The 11,219-nt window shown below is 40.7% G+C and overlaps 1 protein-coding gene across 1 annotated transcript; it reads right to left on the bottom strand.

The window, feature by feature from the left end:
- Positions 1 to 306: 306 nt before the first annotated feature.
- LOC116635787 (olfactory receptor-like protein OLF4) lies at positions 307 to 4,100 on the bottom strand. The gene is given in 3 exon segments (XM_032410097.1): positions 307 to 387; positions 3,220 to 3,809; positions 3,812 to 4,100. Coding segments are annotated over 3 exon segments (960 nt in total).
- Between the last annotated feature and the right edge of the window lie 7,119 nt (positions 4,101 to 11,219).

Raw genomic sequence — 11,219 nt, 5'->3', positions numbered from 1 at the left:
TGGTGTCTAATACACTTTCATTAAATATTGGTTATTATAACCCGAAGAAAAATGACTAAAGGTGTTAATGTATGATAAGTGCTAGCTTTGTCAGGAAACACTTAATTTGATCATATGCTACAGGCAAAGACAATGAAAATACTCTATCCACTTCGCTGAACATAGAGAAAATTACTGTGGATGCTGAAGGTTTCTGCTATTGCTCAAATGTGCCACCAGATGACAGCAGTTGATAATAGGAAAGATGGTTCAGACAACGAGTTGATTAATGCTTCCTCCATTTGCAGCATCAGTAAGAACATCCCTTCACGCCTCATTATACACATAACGTTTGTAAAGCTTTGTCAAAGAGCTGTCAAATTTCCTTTCTTCTCTAGGACTTCTATTCTAAAATGTATGCTGACAACAAAGGTTTAAACAGAACACAATCTAATTATATTCATATAGTTACTACTCAGCATTTTGAGGGAATAATGCTCATAAATATTTAGAAACTATAGAATTTACATTGAACTGGATTTTCACAGTGAATAAGCTATGTCCAAGCCAATAAAAGCAGTTGTTCACAAAATTAGATTCCAAGCATCAGGGGAAAAAAGCACAGATTCCAGCCCTGTTTGACTTTTAATTGAAGCATTGAAGGGTTCTGTAGGACAGAGGGTTGTAGGAGTCTGATTAAACCCGAAGAACCAAGTGAATCCAGATCTTGCTCTGTCCTCCCAGCCTAAATCATGCTGCCTGTGGCTACCTGCAGACCTCAAGAGAGTAAGAGAGAAGGGGCCTGGGGGATTGCTTCTGAGAGCTGGCATACAAATGAGCCTCCTGAGTCCTTGGGCCAGACAGGAGGAATTTTAGCCTACCAGGTCCAAGGTTCCACGGGAGGACCCCACTCACGGAGAACACCAGCCCATCCACTGAGAGTATGAGCTCAGAGTCAGACAAGTTGGGTTCAAATTCTGGCTTTTGCCATTTGCTCTCTGGCTGTCTTTATAAAATCTATTTCACCTACCTAAGCCTTCATTTTCTGATTTATGAAATGGAAATGATAGCACCTTTACTCAAAAACATATAACAGGATTATGTGAACTTTAATTAGTGAGCAGTTGATAAATGTTAGCTACTACTCGTATTATTTTTATCATCACCCAGATATTATACGCCAGGCTCTGAGGATACCGTGTAGAACAAAATAGAGATATACCTTCACAGGTCAGTTACAGACATACTGAGTGTTATAAAAGGGAGAGAATAGGGTTCTATGGGAGCCAGTGGAGGGCGGTTAAACCCAATCTGAGAAGCAAGAGGAGGCTTCCCTCGGAGAAGTAAAATCTCCACTGGAAACTAAAAGATGAAAATCTTTATCCAGGTGGAGTGCCTGCAACAGAAGGAACAGCACTTGCTAAACCCTGGATTTCAGAGATTGCATTTAGCTTATGGTTAATAATAATGATAGCTAACACTTCCCGAGAGCTTAGTATGTGCCAAGCACACTCGTAAGTACTTTACCTGTATAAATGCATTCGCTCTTCATAATAACCCCTGTGCAGGACTATCGCAATCCCCATTTTGCAGATGAAAAGACTGAGGCAGAAGACCAATTAGGTCACATGCCCGAGGGCATATATCCAGGAAGTGGCATAGCCAGGATGTGGCTCCAGAAACTTGACTTTCAAGGAACTACTAGGTTCTATTGTTTGGGAAGAACAAGCTAAAATGGAGTATTCTCTACCGTAAGTTGGGAGAAACCCCAAAAAGACCAACACAAACTAAAATACAGATCTCCAACCCATCCAAGAGCACTCAAGAATCAATGTGATCTCTCTGAAGATGTCTCTGGACATCTACAGATCAGACCAGCCCCAAAGGAAACAGTAAGAGCCATTTGTTACCACGAGGGCCTCTCACGAGCAGCTCTCGAAAGCTATGCTCTCTAGTACAGTAGTCACTAGCTATGAGTGGCTACTGAGTACTCGAAACGTGGCTAATGGGACCCCGGGGCTGAATTTTACGTTCTCCTTAATTTTAATATTAAAATTAAAATTTTGAACTTGAAGCAATGTAAAATATTTCCCTGTTAAACACCAATTTATTGTTCTGGTAGAACTGCATTTCCCTTTCACTGCTGCATCGCCTAAGACTTTGTACAGTAGTACATGTGTTGGCAAACACTGTCTTTTCTAATTCCTTGTTAATTAATTTTTATATTATTGCAGGTTGAAATGATAATGTTTTAGATGTACTGGATTTAATAAGATACATTTAAAATTCATGTCACCTATTTCTTTTTACTTTAACAACATTTTTAAATTACGCATGTGGCTCACATGTTCTCTCTATTGAACAGGGCTGGTCTAAAGGACCCCTGGAGGTTCTATTCAGAGTCACCATCCCATCACCAGGGAAGGGTCTGAGATGGAGGATCTGGCCCCTCACACTCCAGGTGCTACACCCTTGTGGTTTGAATGTGTGAGTTGCTTGAGCTTGAATTAGAACAAGTCACAAAAATCAGCTGAAAATTTCTTAGCACAACTGGTTAAACCCATGTGTTGCAGTAAAAAGAGCACTGACTAGGGAGTCAGACAGCAGGAAGCTCATAAACTAGCCTTAGGCTTCACCAAATTCTTTTTTTAAAAAAAGATTTTATTTATTTATTTGACAGAGAGAATGCATAAGCAGGGGGGCAGGGGCAGAGGGAGAGGGAGAAGCAGATTCCCCCATGAGGCCAGAGCCCAATGTGGGGCTTGATCCCAGGACCCTGAGATCATGACCTGAGCTGAAGTCAGGCACTTAACCGACTGAGCCACCCAGGTGCCCCCACCAAATTCTTTTTTTTAATACTCACTACGATGTATTTTATTTAAGAATAAATCATTTTTAACAGATCCATGTCGTCCTTTGAATAAGTGAGAATTTCCAAATATTTCACATCCGAGGTTAGGAATACCATTGAAGTAGGAAAATGACAAAGGGAAAATCTCTTGCATATCAGAGATATCACAAAGCTTAGTAAAGTAAGTTACATAAATTATACAGAGAGGGCAAAAAAAAAAAAAAAAAAAATAGAAATTCCCAGAAAAAATAGAAGAGGCATGTTCCACTTCAAGAATCTGATCAAAAAATGTCAACACTTGGCTCAGGCTGTGGGCTCTGCAATCCTGTGCAATTTTTCATCCCCAGAACGGTTGGCCCTTTTAGATCTGCCCTCCCAGAGAATCTCACCAGAGCCTCCTTTATGTCTTTGTTCCTTAGGCCGTATATGAAGGGGTTCAGCATGGCCATGGCCACAGCGTACATCACCGAGGCTACTGCACTTGAGTGGGAGCTCTGGGTAGCAGCAGAGCTAAGGTACACCCCTAGACTCACACAATAAAATAAGGAGACAACCGAGAGATCAAACGCACAGGTGGAAAATGCTTTATACTTGCCCTGAGCTGATGATATTCCATGTATGGAGAAAACTATCTTAGGGTAAGAGTAAAGGATCCCATCAAAGGGACCAACAACCAGCAACATAGTTACAAAATATATCACCATGTTATTGAGAAAAGTGTCAGGCCATGTAAGTTGTATCATCTGATTGAATGCACAGAAAAAGTGGGGGATTTCCAAGACTGTAGAGGAGGACAACTGCAACTCCAGTGATGTTTGTAACAAGGAATGCAAGACACTCAGGACCCAGGACACCAGAACCAGCAGTCCCCAGAGCCGGGGGTCCATGATGACCGTGTAGTTCAGGGGGTAACAGATGGCCACAAAGTGGTCATAAGCCGTCACAGTCAGAAGGAAGTTGTCTAATCCTGCAAAGAGTATGTAAAATACATCTGGCTGAGGCAGCCTTCATAAGTGATCACTTTGCTCTGACTCTGGATGTTCCACAGCATCTTGGGGATGGTGGTGGAGGGGAAACAAAGGCCTACAAAGGACAGGTTGGAGAGGAAGAAACACATGGGCGTTTGGAGGTGGGAGTCAGAGCTGACGGCCAGGATGATGAGCAGGTTTCCAAACACAGTGATCAGGTACATGGAGAGGAAAAGCCCAAATATGAGGGGCTGCACTTCTGGTTCCTCTGAAAATTCCTGTATAGTTTCCTGGGTCCACATGGTGGAGGTGACTTTCCCATAAGGAATGTAGAAATAGTACCCAGAAATTCCTATTCATAGCTTCCCACCACCAAATTCTTTAAACTCCTCATACCTGCTTCCTCATTCCAGGTGGGCTAGATGCTTACTAAGATCGGCTGACATTGTCATCTTTCATGATCAAACCAAGTTATCAGAATCCATCCTGCTCCAGGTCAGACAAAAACCAGTCCCCAGTCACAAACTCAGCCAGATAACATTTTGGAGATGTGCTTGGCAGTGGAGGAGGAGAGCATGGACAGAAAGTGGGAAGACCAGCACAAGATCTTCACTCAGAGGGGGGGACAAGGTATGCACACCCATCCACTTGGGTGCTCACACAGCTCTCCCCTGAAACATTATCTGACCATGCACAGATATTAACCTAACCCCCAGCCAAAGACCCACTGAAAAGATAACACTTGAAACCATTCATTCATCCACCCAGCAAATATTTTGTGTCTATATACCGTCCACAGGCACATGATAGATGTTAGGGATAGGATGTTAATAAGACTGAAAAAAATGCCTGCCCTCGGGGAACTTAAATTCTGGCAGAAGAGACATTTAAGAAAGTGCTGCACAGATAATTATTTAATTTAGTACAAAGTAGGAAAAAGAAACACTAGATGTAAAGAAGGCTTAGAACAGGATCACCTACCTTGTCTAGGTGATATTTTTGACATGCTTGACAAGCCAGTGCAGCTTAGTGGTGAAGAAATAAGACTCTGGGTGCAGATTGTTGGGTTCAACACCCAATCAGGCAGTCAACCAGTGGTATAATTCCTAATCACGTTGTTCAGCCACTCTATTCTTTATTTTTCTCACCTGAAAAATAGGGATGATCATAGTAATACTATCTACCCATGAGAGTGGTTGGAAGGAGTTAATGGGTCAACATAGGACACTAGTGGGTCAATTAGAACACCCTTGGCAAATAGTAAGCACTATAAGCCAGGGGTTTGCTAACATTGGAGATTCCAATCGACTTTGGAGATCTCTGAGATATCCATTTGCAGCTGAGCCCATTTTAGAGACTTTCTTTATTCACAGCGAAGAGAGGAAGATTGTCTTTGGGGCCTGAGCCAGTCGCCCACATACAAATTATAAATGCTAGCCTGCCTCCAAACAGCGCCAGGTGTCAGCATAGAAACAATTCCTTCCATAAATTTCTGGCCCCAGAAAAGCAGCTGATAATGCACGGAAGAGCAAAAATCAGGCTAATAAATATTAGAAAAATTTTCCACGTATACCAGTCTTCAAGGAAATGTAAATCATACAGCTAAATGCAATTCATTCTGTATCAGTTAGCAAGATATGTACCGTTATTAATGTCAGTGCTTTTTTTCTTTTAGTGTGATGGCTTATGATAACAGTGTCAGTAAGGATTCAGTTCAATCCATTCATTTCGTTCACTAAATTAAATAATGTGTACTTTCCTTGCTAGTAGTAATAGAAATTGGAATCCAGGTTTGCAGAAAGTAACCTGATAATATCTAACATGATTTCCAAAAATGTTCACACCCTATCAACTGCACTTTTAGAGTCCTAAGAAAATAATCTAAAGTGGAGACAAAGATTTATATGCAGAGATGTCCATCCTGCTATTATAGCAGAATACTAGAAATAGTCTAATTACCTGATAATATGGAAACGTTAAACAAATGATGGTATATCCACAAAAAGAAATTTTAGGCACCCATTAAAAATATTCATGAAGATTTTTAATCACATGGGGAAATATATATCATACAATTTTAAATTTTTTTAAATGTCAGATATAAAATTGTATATCCAGGCTAATTTCAGCCACATATGATGATAGACATAGAAAGACGTGAATGCTGTGATGCTTTTAGGGGCTGATGGGATAATTGGTGAATTTTTTGTTCACATGAATATTTTTCCGCTAGTTCCTGTTTTTCAAAATGTGCATAGAAGTATTATTTGCTTTAATGTTCTTCCAAGCTAGGAACAATAGGTATAGGCATGTGACTGGAGATTTTCAGGATTGTAATCAGAGCCAAATTTGAAAGAGTAGCTACAGGTCATGGAGCGCCTAATTCAAGCCTGCAACCCCAGGATTTAGGAATACAAAAGACGGGTCTCTGAGCACACCATGGAGTAGGATAATTTGTCCTTTGCCCTTTCATGTTTTTTTTAATTTCTTTATTTGACAGAGAGATACACAGCGAGAGAGGGAACACAAGCAGGGGGAGTGGGAGAGGGAGAAGCAGGCTCCCCGCTGAACAGGGAGCCCAATGCGGGGCTCGATCCCAGGACCCTGGGATCATGACCTGAGCCGAAAGCAGATGCTTAACAACTGAGTCACCCAGGTGCCCCTATCCCTTGCCCTTTCAATCTTGTCTCTGCACCCTTCCCTCATCCTACCCTTACTCCCAGACTTTCTCTCCTGGTTTCCTACGTGCCCTTGGAGTATCAGGAAAGGTTCTTTGAAAGTAGTGCCCACCATCATGTGTTTAATTTAACATCACTTGTTTTAATAAAAAGAGTTTCAGAGAATGGGCAAACCTTATAGGCAAAGAAATTTACCTCCAATAGTGGCATCCCAAGCACTACCGTGACTGCCTGGTGACAGAAACGTGACGACCAGATCATGTTTCAAAGATGTGCCTTCAGTCTCCCTAAATGCAAATGCAACCCCGGGCTGTGGTGTCTGAAGCTTTACACATTCTGACTCCTTTCCCTGAGAGCTTGTTTGGAGGTTCTAGCAGGCGAGCGCCGTTACTCATATATCCTTGACTGAAGAATGGTCCTCCTCTATCGGGGAAGGTCTTCCTTTCCCTATGGACACTTTCCCTGTGGACAACAAGAAGGTTTCACTTGCCCACATGGATTTTCAGTCTCAACTCTGATCCTGAAGACTCACCCGAATGTGGAGTGAATCTCACAAAAGAAAACCCAACTGTATTGGTTTTCCTCAATCCTCACCCCCACTTCAGGCTCCTTCTTACAGCTTCACACCTAAGATCCGAGTATCTAATCAAACAACTCTGCAACAAAATTTTCACTCATCAGCAGCTACATGAGAGTAACAAAGATGGGTGTGGCTTTGCAAGAGGGCCCCCGCATCTCAGAAGATTCTTTTTATTATGGAAGCATGTATTCTGATGACCGTGAATGCCACAGTTAAACCCAGCCTCTGGGGCCAGGCAGTCCTTGGCTCAGTTGCCTGAAGAACATACAAGAGTACCCCCGGCTTCCTAATGTGTTATAGGCAAGAAAGAGGATTGTTTTTTCCGGGGTTGTGGTAAAACGCTGGTACTCTGCCAGATCTTACATCAAAGACATCTGAAGAACAAAGCTCACAATTACATCTATTTCTATAAAAGATTCTTAAAATTTTGGACAAAATATTGTATCTTCTGACCATTTTTCCTTTCCATTTGTAATTAATTGATATTAAATAAATAAATATTTTAATTTCTATTAGAGATGGATCACAAAATCTTTATTGTTCTAACAGGGAAAAGTTAATTTCGGTTAAATTCCATTCCTCCTTATATTTCCAGCATTTATCTTTGATGTGTTTTCCAAGCTGTCTTTTTAATTGCTATTTTGTTGGAAACATAAATTCAGAATCATTAAATTATTATTCAATATATCTTTCCCATTACATGCTGTTTTTCTTATATTCACAAGTCTTGAAAGCTTCTAAACCATCTGCTAACTTTTCATCAATGTATATCTTTTTATTTCACGTAGGGATTGAATTGTCAAATTTTTAACTTTGGTCGGAAAATCTTTTTGTAGGGAAATTACAATCCTTTTACCTCTCTCATTCTGTCAGTTTGTCATTATTGAGCTATGAGCTCTTTCATTTGCATAGTTTCTGTAAGTAAACTTGAAACTTTATTTTCTTAGAAAATAGGTCATAAAATCATCTTAATTGATCCAGCTATTTCACTAACCTTCAAAGACTGACTCCTGTTGTAATCCGGTGGTTTAAATTATAGTATTAACCTATTTTGTTAACTCAGCAACATTTGCTCTTCCTGCTAGGAGATATAAACCATGGATCCGTCTTCCCTTAATAATTTTAATAATGCCTCTTAACAAAGAAACTTTATATACTTCTCCTTTCCTTATTTAGACTTGATTGCCTAAAACCTGTTAGCCATTCTCCTCTTATACCTTATAGTTCTAACACAGGATCTAATTTACCAAAGAATTCCACTTAGTCGGTTTGGATTCATTTATTTCTGAACTATCTCTTTTCAAAAAAAAAAAAAAAAAAGGCCTTACTTTTTTGTGATATTTAGTAGATGGGGAATTTAGAATACATTGTTTCAGTTATATTATTTTAAGTATATTCTTTTTTAAAAAAAGATTTTATTTATTTATTTATTTGACAGAGAGAGAGCACAAGCAGGGGGAGTGGCAGGCAGAGGGAGAAGGAGAAGCAGGCTCCCCACAGAGCAAGGAGCCCAGTCAGGGACTCCATCCCAGGACCCTGGGATCATGACCTGAGCCAAAGGCAGATGCTTAACTGACTGAGCCACCCAGGCACCAATTAAGCATATTCTTTCTACACTTAAATATTACCAACTCAATTCTTCTTATATCCAGTATTTTTAAAGGTTTTTTGTTTGTTTGTTTTTATTCATTTGAGAGAGAGAGTGAGAGCACAAGCAGGGGGAGGGGCAGAGGGAGAAGCAGACTCCCCACTGATTAGGGAGCTCAACTCGGGGTTGGATCCCAGGACCCTGAGATAGTGACCTGAGCCGAAGGCAGACACTTAACCGACTGAGCCACCCAGGTGCCCCAGTATCCAGTATTTTTAAATGCCTATACTGATGTTATCACATTATCATCTATTAGGACTTAATCAACTATAGATGCAGAACCATGGTTTAGGAAGCTTGCATACTTCATATCAAATAGCATAGATAGTAGAAGAGCCAGGATTTGACCCAGGTTCTGACTCCAACAACGCTGTAAGAACTTAGGGTATTACTGGGGAAAATAAACCACACACAAATAAATATCAAATCATTTGTTTTTTGTTTTTTTTTAATAAGTGATACACACAATGTGTGTCCTCAATTGGACTATGTGGTGAGTGTTTATTTTGTACAAGCTCCCCAATCTATCTGATGGTGAAGAACCACTGTTCTAGGAAGACAGAGCGAGAGATTTGTCAGAGGCTCAGTAAGGAGTTATAGCCTCATGGATTTGAATATGACGGAAGGCCAGTTAGGCTATGGGTGGGTATCTGGGGGTGGGAAAGCTATAAGTGAAGGCCATACACTGAGGGGAGCTGCAGGAAGAGGGCTCTCCTCCTAACTGCACCACGTGTTTCCCATTGCCCGGTTACGATAGTACCTTACATCCACCCCACTAAACCCTATGGCTTTCCTAAGTTTCCTGTCCTTCAACACAGCTTAGATTCACATCTTCAAAATATCTTTACCAAACACTAGAAGGAGAAACTACAATAAACACAATGAACACAAAGTAAACATGTTGAACATAGAAGATAACAGGAAACTTAGATAGCTAAACTCGAGTCACAAATCTCTTAATTGACAGAATGTTCTACATACGTAGAGGTCACTGTTCTTCTTTCCACCTAAAAGGATACTCCCACCTGAAACCATTCTGGTGGCCCTGTTAAAAAGGATCTCAGTGCTTTCCAGAATTCAGTTCTTAATCTTTCGTGCATGTTCCATGGGGCCCCTGCTTCCTCCAACCAGAATTTCCATCTTATCTCCAAAATCAGTGCTCTGAAACAGCCCAAACTATGGTTGCCTAATCTCTGACTTCTGTAACTGAGAAAAGCCCTTTTCCAATCTGAGCCTAAATCTTGGGCACTCTGACACTCAGGAGGTTCTAGGATCATTTTTGTACAGATTTCTCCTGGCCGTTGCTAATGACTGGTTCAGCCTTTAGTGACGCTTGGTTTCTGCACCTTAAGTTTCTCCACAGTATCCAAGCAAAGACTTCATCACCATGGTATGGTACAAGGTGACAAGTTTCATCTTAGCAGTACTCAGTCCCAACTTCATCCTACCTTCCTTTGGCCTGTCAAACCCCTAACCAAACCTTCTTCTTGTCGAATGTCATATTTCTCTTAATGAAAGTGATGGATCCTCCCCCCTGAAAACACATGCACATACACATGGATCTTTACTTGTAATTTTGTAAGTTCACAGGTCTCTTGAATCCCATACATGGACTTCCTGGTAATCCATGGACCCTAAGTTAAGAATCCCCATCTTAGAACCTCCCACCTTTCCCAGGTCCTGGTCTGAGAAAGACACACAGTTCTCAGCTCATGTGTAAACAGAGATGACTGTCATCCCTATACCCTATGTCATCCATTTCCCTCTCAACTCTTCTCTTCCATAATGAATTGCTAGCAAAAGTTTAAACATTTATAACTGCACTGTTTTTAAACAATTTAGCCGTATGATAGTCAAAAAATGAGAGGTTGTCTAGTTTCTTCAGAAATGATTTGCAGAAGCAAAGACTTGCTGAAAGAATGGGAGCTCTATGTTTGCAAGACAGAAACTATCGGGGAAGCAGTGCTGGGAATTATAAAGGACAGAGCTGGACAAGGGCAGTCTCTCATGTGGAGGATCTTGATGTATGACAGAGAAGTCCAGACTTCATCTATCCTATAATAACTTTACATGGGAAAAGCTTTGATTAGAGCAATGGTTAAGGAAGATGGATGCAGTTTTGGTGAGCAAGATGGGTGGAGAAGGAGGAGGATCCAGAAATAAGGAAGTCCACAGTAGGAGACAAAGACTATTGGAACAGCATGGGGGACTGAGGGCCCAAACAAGTGTGAAAAGAACTTCTCCCACTATGTGGCAGAAGGACACAAGAGAACAATAGAACTCAGTAACAAACTGCAATTGGTGACAGGACTCAGAAGAGAGGTAGTAGGAGAAGAGAAAAGGGCAATGAAAAGTCAAAGACAATGAAAAGCTGTGGACCTCATTAACTTGGAAGATATTCCTTAAAGTTTAAAACAAAACAAATTAATCGAATTTACAAATGTGGGGAGTTTGGTTAAAAATAAGGATAAATTTCAAAGGCAGTTATAACATCTCTCTCTTCCTCTTTCTCTGA

Source organism: Phoca vitulina, unplaced genomic scaffold, assembly GCF_004348235.1.
Source record: "Phoca vitulina isolate PV1807 unplaced genomic scaffold, GSC_HSeal_1.0 scaffold11, whole genome shotgun sequence".
In the NCBI taxonomy this organism is placed as follows: Eukaryota; Metazoa; Chordata; class Mammalia; order Carnivora; family Phocidae; genus Phoca; species Phoca vitulina.
The sequence above is the reverse complement of the archived record's forward strand: the minus strand, read 5'-3'. Positions and strand labels throughout refer to the sequence as shown.